At 29.2% G+C, this 19,223-nt stretch overlaps 1 protein-coding gene and 1 long non-coding RNA gene across 2 annotated transcripts in view; one reads left to right on the top strand and one right to left on the bottom strand.

Annotated features, from left to right (window-relative positions):
- Window positions 1-4,251, top strand: part of LOC107448442 (nucleolar pre-ribosomal-associated protein 1) — a 54,845-nt gene extending 50,594 nt beyond the window's left edge. The window contains exons 31-33 of the mRNA XM_016063624.3: window positions 253-359; window positions 672-773; window positions 4,121-4,251. Coding sequence (XP_015919110.1) covers window positions 253-359; window positions 672-773; window positions 4,121-4,190 — 279 coding nt within the window. The 3' untranslated portion in view covers window positions 4,191-4,251. The remainder of the gene's footprint in view (window positions 1-252; window positions 360-671; window positions 774-4,120) is intronic.
- LOC122270999 (uncharacterized) overlaps window positions 1-19,223 on the bottom strand; it is a 34,676-nt gene that overhangs the window by 3,921 nt on the left and 11,532 nt on the right. Inside the window, exon 2 of the long non-coding RNA XR_006226099.2 lies at window positions 4,104-4,210. This is a non-coding gene — a long non-coding RNA (uncharacterized lncRNA). The remainder of the gene's footprint in view (window positions 1-4,103; window positions 4,211-19,223) is intronic.

Consider the following 19,223-nt stretch of genomic DNA (forward strand, 5'->3'; position numbering starts at 1 on the left):
TACTTAGATCACTTTCCGAAATCAAGAGAGAGCAATGGAAGTCTTATTTTTCAGTACTGCTATTATCGACTAACATTTATCGTCAAAACATTTTAGTTTAAAATGTTAAATTTTAGTCTATCTTTAACTAAAATTTAAGTCCTTGAGAATTTTATAATAAGTCTTAAAAAGTCCTTGAAAAGTACTTGAATTTTATTTTTATAGTAGAGCATGAACCCTGTATATTATAAGCATTTTATTTTGTATTTATAGATTTCTGTTCTTCGTGTTATTTTGTCCGCTGTTAAAATTGAGTCATCTGCTCGAACATTATGTCAAAATGGTTTACTAGTATGGCTACATAATATATTAGAACAGTGGTAAGTAGAAATCAATTATTGTTATGATGATGACTTGTAAATTTTCATTTCTGTATCTTATTTTTTGACTGATTTTAATTTTATTCATTTATTTATTTATTTTTGTCAAGGAGCACTAGCTTGGTAATGACTTAAAGAATTATCCAACTTTTTCTTTGAAAACTGGAATTTATGACAATTTTTTTATTTTTAGTTTTATTTTTAAGTAAAATTTTCAAATAATTAAAATTCAAAAATGTTTATTTATAAAATTCTAAGCTATTATGTTTTTTATTTCTCGAAAAGGTACTGATTTTTTTTTCTTCTCTTTAGTGAAATGACTGATGAAATATCACCAATTTTAAAAGATATTTTTGAAAATGTCAGTAAAGCTGATGCTGAAAATGGATCACTAATGCTTTTGCAAAAGTTAAAGTAAGAATTTGTTTTCTAATATTACATGTACTAATATTTCAATCACATGATATTCTAAATTAAATTTTCAGAAAAGATATATTATTTTAATTAAAAAATATTCAATGAGATGCATTTGTATTGTAGTTACAAACATTTGCCTTCTAAATTTTAAAATTAATTGCTAACAATAAACTAGTGTCATGATTTCTTCAAAAATTTCAATTTTACCTATTCCTTAATGATCTTATGCTCTTATCACTCTTTCTCAACCTAGTTATTTATATCACCAGGGCAGCCACTTTCTCTGGAAACAGAAAAAAAACTATAATTCTCATTCAATTTCAAAATACCACAGGGAAACCTGGGATTGTGTTTCAAAATACCACAGGAAACTGTGTTTTAATCTATTATTTATTAGGCATTAAAAAAATTTTCCTAACTATTCATTATACTACTCATTTATTTTTATTGTCATTACTTGTTTAATGAATAATTTGAATTAGTTTTTTTGTTAATTCTATTTTCTATATTAAACAAGCATTTTTTAAAATCGCTTCAACCTATAAAGAATATTTATGAAAATTAATACTGAATTTTTTTAATTATGATTTTTTTTTAAATGTCGGGAATATTTAATGTGCAAAACACTGAATAAATTCCTATTAAAGATATGAGCAATTTTCTGCATTTATTGTAAATTCCTAATAAGCATATGTGTAAATTTAATTGCATTTAAAATCAAATAATTTATATTACAAAATTCTGCACAATGCGTTTTCTCTGGAAATCTCAAGGAATATGGTTATTGTCTGAAGAATGTCCACACAATCACGTTCTTCTTTAGTAAATCTTTCTGTTCCATTTGCTGAAAACGAATTTAATATCGGTTTTCTGATAACTAACAAATGATGTTTTTTTTTCTGAATGTTTATATAGTTGTAAATAAATGAGTTCTAAACGAAAATAAATTTTAAAACCAAGATCATAGATTGAACCATCAAAACCACAGGGTTGCCCACATTTGAACAACAGTAAGAGGAGCACAAATTAAGAGGAACATTTTATACATTTTGCAAAGCACTTTTTAGAGTTAGGTAAAATAATTTAATAGCAAATCAAAACTCAATTTATTAATAAATTTAAATATTTTCAATGTGTGTAATCAATAACTTACAGCAGAAACAATAACAGTAGAAAAGAAATCAATTTATTGAAAGAAAATAAAGTTGAATGTTTTCAATGCATTTATTTAATAATAGAAAACATTTCCAGAAGAAGAATGAAATGAAAAATTATAGTAAAAAAACAAGAATTGTTGCATTTAAAATATTAAATTCAAATCAAGTGTAAATATGTAGATCAGGGGTCCCCAACCTTTTTTCACCTAAGAGCAAATACCAGAATATCGGTCGAATGGCGGGCACCATTTATTTTTTCAAGACAAATTTATAATTGATAGACATAGGTAATAATAAACACTACATATAATGCACAGAAAGTTTAATTGAAAAAATTAATTTAACATATGAATATAATTAGTATTAATATTCTTGTGTAAAATAAATTATTACTAAATTGCTTTCAAAACATACGAAGTATAAAAATTATTTATAAAATACAGTCAATGTGGTCTTTGGCATGGCATTTCTTTGGCCAGCGCTTCATAATTGGGAGAATATGATGAAATTCCTGCTCGCAAGCAATCGTTAAGGTGTTCATCTGTAAGTCGGGATCTATATTTTGATTTTATGATATTCATTGTCAAAAACAATGATTCGCACAAGTATGTGGAACCAAGAAACGACTTTATTTTATGTGCTGCTCTTTTTAAGAATGGAATTTATTCCTTCAACTATATTCCAAAATTTCTCATCTGATATAACAGTTTTGAGGATAATGTCATTCTGAAGATCCGCAATTTCTATCTCCACTTCCTCTCGCCTTAGTTGAAGAAATTCTGAAATGTATGTTGCTATTAAGGTTGCGTTTATTTGGTTGGTAAAAAGATTAACAAAAAAGGTTATCAAGGGCTCGATGATATTAAATTGTTGAAAACTTTTTTCAAATTGATCTTGAAGCAATTGAAGGTTGATGATAAATGTTGATAAGTCAATTTCACTGTTACCTATCATTTTTTTCATGTTTGGAAAATGCACAAGAGACTTCATTTTGAAATGTGATATCCACAAAACTAGCTTAGCTCTGAACAAGTTTATAGCCTCTATCATTTTTGCTATATGGTTGTCCTTTCCCTGCAGCTCCAAGTTTAAATTATTTAGTTTTTTTTTATGTCCGTTATGAAAGACAAATATGCTAGCCAAATAGAATCTCTTAATTCTAAAAATGTTTGATCTTTGGCTGCAAGGTTATTTTTAATTTTTTCATTTAAATATAAAATTAGAAATCTATCAGGTACTTTGCCTTTACTGAGCCAGCGTACTTCAGTATGTACACTGTTCAGTACATAGCATTTAATGGGAAAATAGAAAACTTAAATATTTTATCGTTGGTCACAAGCAGCGGGCACACTTAGACCTGTCGACGGGCGCCATGGTGCCCGCGGGCATAGGGTTGGGGACCCCTGATGTAGATAATATTTTCCTTTTTATACCAATAAATTGTATTCAAAAATTAACAAAAAATATTTTAAGTGCATAGTATTTTGTAATAACTTTTTTTGTTGTTACCAGTAATGATTTTTCATATAGAGATAGATATATGATGTTTAAGCTTCGTGAAATGTAATCTATAAAATCAAAATACAGTGGAATGGTCCATAAAGGATAAAAAAAAAAATTCTTTTTTCATGTCAAATGACAAAAATATTATTTTAAATAAAAATATCATTATTTGTAGAACTAAAGACACAGCTGATTGGGCATAGTTTCAAAATGTTGCGGTGAAACTTCGTTCAATGTGGAGCAGTTAGCAACCCTGTACACTTACCATGTTAAATATCATAGAAACTGAAAATCAATTATAATATTATATGTCATCAGTAAAATTTACTCATAGCATTGATCATTGATTCTTAAATTACATTAGATATCTACAACCTAAGCAGGCATCTATAGAAATAAAAAGGCAAATTTACTCTTCTTAATACTGCAGTGAACTATGTTAAGTGGCTATTTCTGTTAGAAAATGTTAATTTTTAAACATTTTTCTTAAAATATAAATTAATAATTAATTTTTTAATACAAATATTAAAATTTTAATATTAATAAATATCTTAATTGATGGATTGATATATTTGGATGATAATATGTGACCCATTCCAGTTTTGAAATTTTAATTATTTAGAAATGAAACTTCATTTATTGCTACTTTTATTTATACATTCATTACCTGTAAATTATTTTCAGAGAGCATCTTCTTAAATCTTCCTTATTGAATCATCACTCCTCTACAGTTTCACAAATGGATATCAGTTGAGAATTTGCATTTTATATCACCTGTAAATAGGCTTTTATAAATAAATAATGAAAGAATAAAATTGTCTTCATTTTACTTCATAATTCTGTTTAATTGAAGTATTTTTGTAAACCAGCTATTGTTAATATTACTTTTACAGGTATATGATTTTCAACATTTTTACTGAATTCAGTAATAATGTTCAGTTGGCAAAAAAAAGGACCATCCTGAATAACTTTTGATTATATGATTGGATTTTGCGTTCTAGGCTCAAGCCCACTCTTATATATACTAATCTCAAATATATTAATAAATAAGTGTAGACAATATTTTAAGTTATGAAATCAGACACAAAAATGAACTTTCTCTGAATAAACATATCTTTTTTTTTTTTCTTGACAGATTTGGATTTCTGACCCACAAAATAAAGGGGGGTTCAAAGTTTGGACTCCTGGATGTCAATTTTTCTTTTTGCGTATTTCACCATATCTCAAAAACTTTTTAAGCATTTTTTGCACACAATTATAACATTCGTTTATCCAAAGGTAATTCCATGTGAAAAATAATTTTTAATAAATATTTATTATTTTATTCAATAATGGTAGAAAAAATTTTGAATTGTAAGGTATACAATTTTATACATCATTTTCAAAATGTAATTTTATGTATCAAAATACAAAATTTGAGCAAAATCCATTGAATAGTGCCTGAGAAATAGAATTTCAAATAAGTCAGATGCTTAAAATTCGATTTGATATAAAACTTTAAATTTTTTTATTTTGTGTATTATGTATTTGAAAATTAAATATTTGTAAAAAATATAGTCAGCTATATAGTTTTATAAGTTTATCAAGCAATTAGTAACTACATTAGGAAGATCCTGTCATCAAAATGACTTGTCGAGAATGCAATTATCGCTATTTCCTTTTTCAATATTTCTGTTAATTTAAATTGAATTTGTTTCTCTAAACCTGATTCTCATGTTTTTTTTACCCGTTAATCATTACATCATTAATGTATCTGAAATTTTTTAAATTATCTGCCTTTGAAAAAAAGTTATAAATAAAGCAACTTATACAAATATAAAAAAAAATATTTTCTGATAATTTATAATATTCAGATCCTTGCCATTAACTCTTTCATCACGGCAATGGCACTTTTTTGTCCCATCTTTTGTTCTAAGAGTTGCCCTGCAGCACTAAAATTGAAACAAAATGCAAATTCTTTTAAGATTTGTTTATTTTACTTTAAAAAAAAATAGTTATCATTAGCAATTAATAACAATACTAATACAATTTTAACGCATAAAGAGTATTTCTGAAATACGAGTTATCTTGTCCATCACGATGAAAAAGTTTAAGTTTAAATTTTTTTTTCACTTTATTACATAGAATACATTCCAGTAAATAAACTGAAAAAAATCTTCAGCAACATAAAATGATTGAAAAACTTTATTACATAGAATACATTCCAGTAAATAAACTGAAAAAAATCTTCAACAACATAAAATGATTGAAAAACTCATTTTCTGTTTTTTAAATTAGTCTTCTTGCTTTCTATCCCTTGCCGACCCTCATAAACTGCTTGCACAGTTCTTTAAAGATAGTTTCCCCACAGTTACCATTTCACTTGTCTTAAAACGAAAATAATTTAGGTCTCTTCTTTCAAGGCACTGCAGGCAAAAGCCGCCCCAACTTGTCTTTGAGGTCTGGTCCTATCCTTGGCTAGGCTTTTTCAGTTTCCCTTATTTACTATATGAAATTCTTTCTCCACCGATTCTAGTCCCCTAATTGGTTTTCTTCCTTGTTTTCTATTTCTCATGGGATTAATAAAAGTGAGCTTTTTTTACTGGATTTGTATTATCAGATCAAAATAGATGTCTGAGCCATCATAGCCTATTTTTTTTTTATTTAAACGACTTAAAACTCCTCATGCACCACAAAGTATAGCATGAGGCTTACAGTTGTAAGTAGAAAACAAAAGGAGAAAAATTTACAAATTTACATTAAAAACAAAATTCCGCAAGGCCGCAAGACTTTCAATACTTTTGACCAGTTCTAATAAGACAGGTGGCCAACAAATTGAAAGACGTCTCAAATCAGTCTTTAAATTCATTCGGGCACTCGCATAGAGACTACAGTGAAAAAGAATATGTTCAGCATAACCGCAAGCACAAATTCCACTGGTCTGCAGATGGAAACGAAATAAATATCTCTTAAAATTTGGGTCAATTTAAAATCAGTTGCAAAGAATTTACATTGCAAACGGTGAAAAATGGATGGAAAGAACCTTTTCGTCCAGAGCGACCGAGGCGAAGCAAGAAATTCTGCATTCCAGTCCGCAATGATTTTATCTCTAGCGATGCGCTTCCAGTGAGAAGCTGGAACAGACACCCTTAAGTCTATTTCACCACACGTAGCTTCCTTAGCCAATTGGTCTGCTCTTTCATTGCCCAAAATACCGCTATGGCCACGAACGTAAGAAAAATGAATAGTTACGTTTTCAAGAGCGTTCAAAATCGAGAGAATTTCCACCACAAGCTTCTCAGTAGAAGTCGTGTCACGCAAAAGAAAAAGTGAAGAAAGAGAATCTGTACAAATGAGATATTTAAAAATTTGGTTTTCACTAAAAGAATTTTGTATCCACTTAACAACCAGGTTTATACACAAAAGTTCAGCCTGGAAAACAGTACATTCATTATGTAGTCGGTGCTTGGCAGTAACCTTCTCTGTTCCATTTTCATAAATTTATAACAGGTTTCATCATAGCCTATTGCATTTTATTATTTTAACAGTATCGGTTTACTGGATTTGTATTATCAGATCAGAGCTATCATAGCCTTATGCATTTTATTATTTTAACAATATCGGTTTTGTACTTTTGGTAAATTTCTAAGTTAAGCAAAGATCTGCTATTATTCTCATCAACTGCACTAAATATTTTTCTTAATAGTTTCTGTTCAAAGGTCAATGCTTTGAGTTTCATGCGACTTTGTTATTGCTCCGTATTCCCTCCCATAAAGCAGAATAGGTCATCTTTAATAGTGAAAATGTAGTGTTAATAGTCAAAGATTCAGAATAAAATTATAATTGCATATACATTTAGACACAAAATATGGAAATTGAACTCAAAAGGAGTATTGTTTCAATTTCATTTATTTATTCTTTTAAATTTTCCTCCAGCACTAAATAAGTTTTATTCTTGGATAAACGAAGTTGTGCTTGCATTGGCACACATTAGAGTTGCTTTCTATATTTTTTCTATCTACTTTTTAAGTTGCTTTCATTTGTAGCGTAATTATGAAGTCTGATTCGCTAAAATAAGTTGACACAAATGGAAACAATGCTTCGAGTCCTCTTTCTGCCTCCTGTGTGACTGATTAATTTTCTCCTAGAAATTTAGAAGAATTTTTTTAAACGAAGTTTATATCGAATTAAATTGTACTTCTTGTCAGAGAATTCAGGAAAGCATATCCCAAATACGTTTTCTAATGATAAAAAGAGGTCTTGAATAGAAATCAAATGTATAATCAGAACCACTGATAAATAAGTTTGGAAATAAAAAATTTCTGGCATCAGAGACGCCGGGAATAGCGATGAAAAAAATAATCCACAAGTATCATATTAGGCATCTATTTCACAATTCTCCTATTTTCCTTTCCAAATCTAAATCCCTTCTTGCCATTGGAAAGTTCATTTTTCAAACAATTGTAATGGAGCTCCTGTTTTTGAACACGAACGAGTCAGTTACATCAGAAGGAGAGTTTATCTTAAATTCAAAAGTTTCCTCGCGCACGTTCTTCTTTTATGGATAAGAAAAAGTACAAATATAGTTTGGTTAATGTTGCACGAAGCATGAAAAATATCAAATTAATTACATACAGCAGAAATTTATTTAAATTTTTAAATACATAAAAATTTCTAAGATTAAACGTTTGCGTAAGCGATACTAAGTTGAATGTTTAACTTATGAAAATAATTTTTGACTATCTCTCATATTAAAAGGAAGTTACTGGCGCAAAATCACTTCTATATCAGAAAATATTCGCCAAACATGCTTCTCACTGTCATAACTCAAAAACTATTCAATGGAATAATATGAGATTTTGCACATTACAACAAATCCGATTTTAGAATGTGATTGATGGCGGCTTTTTTACTTTAAAGATTTTTCTTCTCGCGGAAACGTAAATGGGTTACTCATCACTTTTGAATTAACTAAAAAATAGTTTATATTGACGGTTTCGGATGTTTAGAAAAAATAGTGGCTGTAAAATTGTAATTTTTAGTTTTGTACTCTTATGATTGAAAATAATAATAATGAAAAATTAAAAAAAACGTTGACCTCTTTCTAAAATTTTGAATTCAAAGCAATTAAATTTGAAAAATTTTGGTATTTTTTTTATAGAATCCTGAAAGTTTAACAAAAAATACGTTCTTTTTTACATCGTTTGGACACGTCGAATGTTAAATGTTCTCCTTTCGTTACAAAAAAATGGGATTATTTTAATTGGGGAGGGAGAGCTCGATTCTCAGAATATGCTATTCATGTTCAGTATTCGACGAGATTTGCCGATCACCAAATTATTTGTTAATCCGCTCGTGGGATAGTGAAAAGTTATATCTTTATTTTAGTTGCTAATTAATTAATATTTATATTTATTTCTCAATTTGTTCATAAATTATTTTATTTATTGGCTAGAATAAATAAGTGCATAATCGTTAAAGCAGCTATATATTAGTGGAAAAAATTGACTTGTTTTGAAAATATAAGCAACAAAATAATATAATTTTTTATTGAAGCAAATGAATAACATCCTTATATATATTTTATTCTACAAACAGTACGCCCTTTTTCATTATAGTTATAGCAAATCTATTTCCCTAGCTGTTAGTAAACTTGATTTTACTATAAATTAGATTTTTTAAAATATGGTTGTTTGTTGACATTATATTAGACAAATTATACTTATTTCGTAACTCGTAACACTTGCACTTATTTAAGAAGTTTTTGTTTTCAAGTTGCAGTGAAATAAAAATTGCAAAAACAACAGTAAGAAATTTGTCAAATTTTATCAGCACGTATGACCATATTTATGATTATTCGATAGTTTATATTACGTTTAAATTAATTAGGTATAATGATGAGCGAAAACCTTTCAAATCAGATTTATTCAATCTAAGTATAAATCTTGTTACCAGTAAAAATATAAAACCTCCCAGGGTGAAATAGGAGAAGTTAGCAGCTATGTTATCTATAAAAAATATATTTAAATATAATATTTTTTAAGATTTGTTTATAACGTTTTTCCTTGGAGATCAGAATAATTGCAGACGCTCATTTATAATTCGATTAAAATTGGGAATTTCATTCGTCAAAATTGCACTTTCTTCCCCCCCAAAAATATAAGTTTGCGGCCACCCTGTATGGTATATGAATAATAACTACTAAATTGATAGACGTGGAAAAATCGTTTCAAATCGAAGTGCCTCAAACGCGGCACTGTTTCAGTGAAGAAAGGAAAAATTATAACCGCGAACAGAGAATGTAGAAGATAATTTTACAAACCAGCCGTATTAATTTATTTTATTGCATAACCGTCGTTGATCAGCTGACCCAATTTTTTGGGTTTACGACTACTAATGTTTAACGCTGTAGCCTTGTAATTTAGAACGCAATTCAGAAGACAACGGAATACCTGGATCAAATATTGGGAGAAATTTGCCTTCGTGGAGGACTTTGTTTTGATGAAACTAACCCGCATTAGCGCAAACCTCCCACGGTTAGCCTGGCGGCAAAGGAAGTCTAACCCATGATCCGTCTACCACACAGAATGTTTTACGTCGGTGCGAGCTGGGAGCAGAATTTGTATCGACCAGCTGTCGCTGGGATTCGAACCCGACTCATCTCATTGGAAGGCGAACGCTCTATCCCCTGAGCCACCACGGCTCTGTATTAATATATGTAAATATCAACATTGACTCCCCCAAAATAATATTGTACCATAAAAAGTTTTTATGAAAACATATTTTGCATTATTTCCGCCCTCTAAATTGAAGTGAATTTTTAAAAAAAATTTCATTTTCATGGTTACATGAAAACACAACAACACATTTAAGATTCAGTAACTCCGAAAATAATTCAAAATTTTATAAAAGGTCCAAAGATTTTTTTATTTTTATCGTTAGTCCTGAAAATACGTAAAAGAAAAAAAAAATTCATAATTTTACTGCAATTATTTTTTCCTTTCCATTGAAATATCAGAAAAACTTTTAATATAAACTATTTAATTGCGCCAAAACTAAATTGAAATTTAAGCAAAATAAAATGCATCAAAGTAAAACGGTGTCAGTAGCTACAAAGAAAAAAAAATTATATATATATATATATATATATATGCTTTTGCTAAATTTTCGCTAAACTAAGCAAGAAAAAAATTCTTCCACTTTGACATATAATAATTGAAAATCTAATAACTGCATCACTTTTATTTTGATATCAGAATGTCCCTTAAGCTAGGGCTAAAGAGAATAGAAGGGCTAGTTCACTCCGCTCTTAGAGCTGAAGCTACGATTTCCCTCCTCATGACGTCACTGTGTCCACAGATCTCGGAGATCGCAAGCAAAGATATATGATAACTTTGCATCTTTCACTTTGTAAAAATAAGTTAGACTTTTTCTGGTTATTAGCTCTCAAACTTTACGTAATTAACACATTATTTTCGTTCATAAACATAGTTCCAAAAAACTTTCTGGGCCATTATATTAAAAAAAAATACCATTTTAAACTTATAAAAATGTTTTACTAGTTGGCGAAAATGACACCATAAATACTTTATTTTAAAAAGTTCAGTTTTAACTTTAATTATTAAGAAAAATGCAAGCATATATCGACACTTTTTTTTATCTACATATTCTTTTATAACAATAAGTTGAGTTAAATTTAGAATCCCTGATTTTAAAATATGCCGTTAATAGCAATTTGTTCATACTTAATCATTAGGAAACATCAACCTTAAACGCTAATTACTGAAACAAAATAATAATTTAGGTTCATAATGACATTAGAAATTTTACAATTGTTTATAGATATTTAAATTTACGATGATATAATTTATAGATATTTAAATTGAAGAGAATATAATTTTTAAAAAAAATCATAAATATTTAGAATAACTACATTAAAAAATATGTTATGAAATTAGGAGAATTTCAACTATATACTATATATTTTATTTATACTTTTTACTTACATTTTAATTTTCTTTGACTTTATCTATTTTTTAATTCTTTTCACCTGCCTTTCTTTATGAAGTAGCGAGGCGGTTTCTATTTAGATAATGAATTTTTATAAAAGTTCTTTACGACAGAATAAACGTATTGCGGTTTTATATTAACTGTGTCATTTCGGAATCCATTCTTTACATAGTTGTTCATTTACTTTAGGGAACACGCGAAAAATTATACTTTTTCCTTTTGTTTTTATATCAGAATTTTTGCAAGTTGCAATCGCGCAAACTGGCATTTCGATAATAGTTTTAAATTCTTGTAAATTCACTGCAAAAACTGAGGAAAGTCATTATAGAAAATAACAAATGTCTTAGAATATCTCGCAAAAAGAAATGCTCCAATATTAGTTAGAGCTAGTAAAATCGGAGGATTGACGCGGCGAGAGCTTCTTCAAAGGAGTGAACCAGCCCTTCTATTCTCTTTATCCCTGTTCTTTACCTATCTAAAAAATTTCATCTTTAATAATCTAATAGTTTTTTAGTTAAAGTGAAAAGCGCGCTCGACAAAAATATCTGAACCAGCGATGATAACGACAGCAAATTTTTTTTCTTTTTAAATAATAGTAATGGAGATACTGCAATGCAGTCAACATTCTGTTAATTGTAGCAATTATGAAATATTACATATTATTTATGAGCTTAATTATAATTATCAGATCTGAATCGATAAGGAGATAGTTTTCTGCTTATTCGATTCAAGCTAAAAATGAAGAACCATTAAGTGTTCGCAATTTTCTACGCCCTCTCGACCAAGTTTCTGTCAGTGAAGAAGAATGATCAATATCAAGGTCATGGTTGTTACATAACAAAATATTATTCACTCCTCGTTTCATTCTTTTTACTTTGATATTCAGTCTCCAAGTACAAGCGGTGCCACATAACCGTACTACGTATGTAAGAAATATTCGATCAAAAATGTTGAAATGAAGGTGATCCACTTAAAAAAGCAAATAAGAAAATTTTGGGTTACGTGCATCGAGACCCAGTCAGATATTAAATTACAGTTATTAAATCCAGGACTTAAACAGATTCGATTCAGTTTCCTGAGAACTTTTTTTTTTTCTGAAATAATAATAATTTTGTAAGCATTAATGTTTTTCTCACTTCATAGAGCAAGCAATAAGTGTTTCTCCAGCTTTTTGCCAAACAAAACTTTTGTAATACTAATAATTTCTTTTTAATGGACATCTTTTCTTATCCATTTCTGAAAATATATGTTTTAAGTAGTAATTTACTTTTTTCCCCTCTTGAATTAATCATGTGTGCTAATTTGTTTTTAATTTATAATACTTATAATTTATTTACTTAATTTTTTAATATTTATTATATTGAACATTGAGTGGAGTAGGAAGCGCTCCACATTCCTTAAATTTTTTTTTTTTTTTTTTTTAAAAGGTAACAATTATTTGACAACTGACTTTTCAAACGATACAGTTCATATTTTCCCGTTACGTCATTCATTCCTTATTTAATAATTATTCTAATTATTATCAATATTTTAAATAATTCTCTCTGAAAAAACTTACAACAAAAAAGATAAAATCTTAAAAAATAATAAAATACTATTTACGATTTTTAAAAATTTAAGGAACATACGCGATATGATTTGATAAGTTCTGCTTTAAAAGCAAAATCAGATTCTCAATTTCGAAAAGCATATTTCATATAAACTTGCATTTTGAATAAAAAGTAATTATAAAAAATATAGTCAGTGCCACGTTGTTAAATATTTTTAAAAACTATAAGATTGTCGTCAGAATATTTTTTAATTTTACACAAAATCGTTTGTTTATAAGAAAAAGGGAAGGATTGAATATCATATCGAGCAAATGTTTTTTAATTCTTTTTAAAAATCAAGTAGTAGTTAACAGAAAATATTCATTTAACTAAAACAACTAACCACTTTTCTCATTGGAGATATTTTTGCGTTACGGCATATAAAAAATCCAGGCGTTAATGGGTTAATCAATGAATAAGAAAGTCTTAAGTCTATCATACTACATCAGAGCAGAAATGTTAAGGAAACGAAATTTCTAAAATACAATTTTTGAAGTTATACTTCTTATGCGACTTCCAACAAGGTTGCGTTAAACGTTTAACGCTACATTTTTATTGGCCGGGAAATCATGTGGTAGGATCCAGTTTTCCCTCATTCATTTCCATATTGTTTTGGTTCTCACTAGCATAAAAATAATAAAAGTCATAAAAGTATTGTTTTTCTATAAATATTTTTTTAGTTTGTTTTGATACGCATATAATTTAATAGGGTAGTATTTTTTATTTTCAAATTTAGTGGATAACAATTGTAAAAAATGAGTGAAAATAATCCCACGGACAATGCGACGGATTTAAGGTTATGTCAAGGTACGTCTCTTGTGAATATCAATTGATTGTTAGGTTTTCTCCTTTGAAATTACATTATGACGCATTCACAAACATTACTAATACAAATACATTTTCCATGGCGAGACGATGAGGCAGCCACAAGCACTTCCACTGATTCAAGAGTTCCACGAGGGAAAAATGCACAATATTACCGTTATTACAGAGCACGGAAGCCAGCGGAGCAGGAAAAAGAGTCGTTGAATAGAACTAGTGATCATTCTACGACTGCTGATTCTTCTACAATTAACGTCGCAAGTTACGAAGTTTAACTTCTTCCGAGCTGAGGGACTCCATGCACTATTTTTTTTGCTAAAGAAATTTATTAGGGGATGGAGCTTTCGCCTTCCTCTGAGGTGAACCGGGTTCGAATCCCAGCAATGACTAGTCGATGCAAATTTCCCACCGGGCTCGCACCGACCACGGTGCTGACGTAAAATATCCTCTGAGGTAGACGCATCATGGGTCAGAGTCCTCTTGCCGTTAGGCTAACCGTGGGAGGTTTTCGGGGTTTTTCTTCAAGCAAACCAAAAGCGGGTTAGTTGCATCAAAAGATCCTGCAGGAAGGCAAAATTTCTCACAATATTTGATCCAAGAGTTCCCTTGTCTTCTGGATTGGGTTCCAAATCAAAAGGCTACGAAGTTGAATATTAGTAGTCATAAACTCACAATTGGGTCGGCTGTTCAACGGTGGTTATAAAATATAAAATAAAATAAACTTATTTTAGATTAAAACGTGGACAAAAATGTAAAAATAAGTACTTATGCTTTTATTTATACACGCGTGTAATAAATTTACTTAGATATAAATTAGATGAGATATTGTTACTATTAGATGCTATTACTACTAGATACTTGTATTAGATACTTAGATAATATACTAAATACTTTTTCGATTGAAAATTACACGATTTTTATAATAGCATATATGCTAAACGGCCGGATAATAAATCCAATTTTTACCGGGTACCTGGACCGGACAAGGAAATAATTAAAATTCGTACCGGTTATCCGGAACCGGCCGTGTAAGAGATTTTAACTTTTACTGCGTACCCAAACCTGGCAAAGGTGTAGGACCCGGTCCGTCCCTACATCATAAAAACGAAATTGAATTCTTAATTTCAAAATATGCCTTATAGATTCAAGTCAGTCAATTCAAATAGTAAAAAACTTGTTCTGTATGATTTATAACTCTTATATAAGAGGAATGTTCTGACCACGTCTCTTAAACGTGAAGGTTATAGCAGTTTTAGATTCAACGTGAGTATGGCAGTCGGCTTTTAGTGTTTAAAGAAAAGAAAAAGTAAACTTTTAGTAGTTGGCCTTCAGAGCTAGAAAAATTACAATGTTTCAAGGTCAAAAAAAGAAGTAATACCAGTGTTTAAACGTGAAGTTGCTGTCAAGTTGGATAACTAGATTATAATCGAAATCTAACAAAGATTTGTACTCAAATATCAGCATGTAACAAAATTTATTACTTATCTTAATTCATGTCATTTCTAGGAATACAAATTTATACTCAGTTATATAAAGGTTTTTAAAGAAATAAATTAATAATAACCTCCTGAAATTCGAGCTTTTATCAGGGTAGAAATGCGATTTTCATGTAGAATAAAAAGTTAATAGAATAAAGAAAATAATAGAATAAGAATAGAATAAAGTTAATAGAATAGTAGAATAAAGTTAGAAAAAAGTAAACTCATAAATACGATAAAAAAATTTTTTTTAAATAATTCCATTAACTAAACATAATTAACTTTTTAATTATTATATAAAATGTTGCTAACATTTAATTTTTAGCATTATTTAGGATTTTTTTCTTGTAGTACATTTTTTCATAATTTAATAATGAAAAAAAAAATCAACTCGCTTCAAACTATGTAAGGAAATTATATTTTAATGTAATCGGGTTCACCAGCAATTCATTTTCTCTGTTTTCTAGTGACTGCACTACCGGATCAAATTTGGGTTATTGAAAAAAAAAAAATGATGGCATTTTAAGTCCTTATTAAAAACTAATTTATTAAACAATTATTGTAACAATTACAGATTTATTATCGTAAACAATTACTGATATCAGCCACCTAAAAAAATCACCGGAACTGGAACTTCATAAATGATTCACAAGACATGAAGGGAGATAAGGTATTATGTCTTGACTAATGGTGCATATGTTGAAACGCGATGAAATGGATACAGTGACATGGGGCAAAGGGTAGTCGATGAGGGGGGCAATGTCTCCAGGCCTTCAAGATGAGGCGGTCACTGTCCGAACCTGAAATTCCGAGCCTTAACCAGGGACCGATCAAGACAAATTCAGGCCTAAGGACCACCAAATTTTCCGGGTCCCTAACAAGATATTTTGATATTAAATTGCTGAAGAGTAGTCCAAATAATGAAAAAGAATCTATTGAACAGCATGATTCAGGAGAAACATTCTAAGAAATTTTGAAAGCAGACAATGGAAGATTATTTTTCTAAGATAAAGTTTATGTATCTATAAACTAAAGCAAAATATTAAACAACAAAACAATGTTATATCAAAATAAAAATAGTTTGTTAGCCAAAAACAATTTAAATCAGTGATTTTTGCTAAAAGTTACTCATTTTTATTTAATACTGTTTGTTGTAAAACTGCTTTTTATTTAATACTTAAACCAACAGAAAGCTAGTCCACTTTCCATTAGACTTTTTACTACTTTTCGAGGCCCCTCAGAAATTGTGGGCCCTTGGCCCATGCCTGTTGGGCCTAGGTGATAATCAGGCCCCAGCCTTAACTCGACTCGGACTAATTGAAATTGTCTGTAGAAAGTCATTGGCCTATAGGTCTCATGATAGAGATTTCATTTGCTTTCTTATTATTTTTTAATTATAAAGATGTTTAAAGTATTATGTTCCGTTCATAAGTATAAAAAAAATTATTAGCATAAAAAGTAGGCAGCATTATAATTTTATTTTATTTTATAACCGTCGTTGAACAGCCGACCCACTTTTGAGTTTACGACTTCCAATGTTTAATTCCGTAACATTGTAATTTTGAACCTAATCCAGAAGACAAGAGAACTGATGGTTCAGGTATTGGGAGAAATTTGTCTTCATGGAGGATTTTTTGATGGGCATATTCATTACATAGATAGGAAAAACACGAAAACCCCCACGGTTAGCTAGACGGCAAGGAGACTAACTCATGATCCGTCTACTACTGAGGATGACGTACGTTAGAACTGTGGTCTGTGCGAGCCGAGTGCGGAGTACGTATCAACCAGCCATCACTGAGATTCACAGAGAGCTCTATTCCCTGAGCCACCACAACACGGTATAAGCTGTATCGTATTTCTGCTCTGCAATTCCAAAAACAACGTATGTGCTTCACGATTGATTCTGAGAAAAGTGACTAGACAACTATGATTGCTAATGCTATGAACGTAACGTACCATACAACGATGCCAAATATATAAAAATCTCAATTTTAAATTTTTTGTCTCTAACGTTGATTTTTCAATCGCACGGCTAATTTATCCTTTGTCTTTGTTAGATTCAGCTTTATATTTTGGAGAGTTTCGATCTCCAGCTATATTATATCTTAGACTTAGCTGCTTCGGGCATGAAAATACGTATATATTAACTTCGAACGCTTGGGAGGACTTGGATTTTAAGTTTTAGGGTTCGGGAAAGAGCCCGTATTCTTTTCTATCAAGCATCATATCCAGTCAAAAAGGGCAGACGACTATGGGCACTTTCAATCTATATTTGAATTTTTTCAGCTGATAAATATCTGATTCAAACAAATATTTTGTGAAGAATAAAATGTGATTTTCAAAATAACTTTGAAATTAAGTTTCAGATCATTAAATTTTAACTATTCCAGGGTTCCTACTCAATTTCAGAAAAAAATTCCCTGACTCTTCCAGGTATATCAAGTAAATTTCAATGAAAATCTATACCATATTTTATCTATACCTTGCAATGTTTAATCAGAAAACTTTGATTATTTTTATTTGTTATGTCAAATATTAAATTTTGTGAGTGAAAACATATAATAGAATAAGAATGGATACATGGAAAATTTTCACTAAAAAGTGGAATTTTTTTAAATAATTATAATAGATGTTAAAATTATTTAACATGTATCTCAATTACTGATTGCTGACTCAATTACTGACTGGTTGTGTTCCAGGTATGATGTAGGAATTTTTCAGATTTTTTTGTAAGAAATTGAGATTTTTCCTGACAATTCCCTGCTTTTTGGAGTCAAAATAAAATTTTCCGACAATTCTAGGTTTTCCCAGACCCGTGGTAGCCCTGTATTCTTTACATTTAAAGAAATATAAGAATATTTAATTAGAAATAATAAGCATTTTATCATGGAATAATTTAAATTATACCATAGTTATATTTTCATTAAAAGGAGTTTAAAATATGGATTTAGATTTTTACAAATGCATATCTTCCCATTGTTTTTCTCTTTTTTTTCCAATAAAATTAATTTGCCTCTTTAGTGAATTTTTTTTTCCCAGCGGTAAATAATTTTTCTGGGCATTCGGGCACTTCAGCATACCACGGAATGAACATAAACATTTGTACTTTTCATAATATTTTTTGTACCAAGTTTGCGTTCAAGTGTTTATCTATTCGTATAACGCAAATTTTGTAATTGCGGCAATTTATTTCGGTATCGATTCGGATAAATATCTTTCACAAGTTCTTCTGAATAAAAATTGAGATACAATCATGGAATTTATTAATTTTGATGCGTTAATAATTTTAAAAAAAGTAAATTTTTTATACTTAAAGAAGTAAATAATTTCATATAAGTTGTCTGTGTCGTCGAATCCTAAAATGCTTTAACCCCCTTCAATATAGTTTAAATTTCTATAGTTACCCTTTAAATTTTCAGTTTTAATTCATTTTGTTGACTTATGCTATAAATAAACCTCTGCCATCTGACTACCAATCGTAACGTTCTATGTTTGAACTGTAGTTAACACGAGCCGAAAAATATAAATTGCCACATGATGCATTATTAAAAAATTAAAAAATCCTGTGGTCAGGTTTTGGTTTGTTCCTTCAAGAAAATAATTTTGTATATGATGTATGATTAAGAAAATAAAAGGCAAATATTCTGTTTAAATTTTTTAAAAAATAGCAATTGTTTTTAAATAAGCACGTATGATTTTGATATTATAGCATTTTTTTTTCCTTATTTTTTTTAAATATTATATTAGGAGCTATTTTTGCTTGAATTAAATAAAAAGAGGGAACAAAAAAAAATCGTTAAAATTTTTGTTTACATTTTTATGAAGTTAGATACTGAATTCGAAATTAAACGAAATTTAACAATAATTTTTTTAAGGTTAAATAATTTCAATAAAAATAATTGACAG

This window comes from Parasteatoda tepidariorum, chromosome 3 (genome assembly GCF_043381705.1).
Source record: "Parasteatoda tepidariorum isolate YZ-2023 chromosome 3, CAS_Ptep_4.0, whole genome shotgun sequence".
NCBI lineage: Eukaryota > Metazoa > Arthropoda > Arachnida > Araneae > Theridiidae > Parasteatoda > Parasteatoda tepidariorum.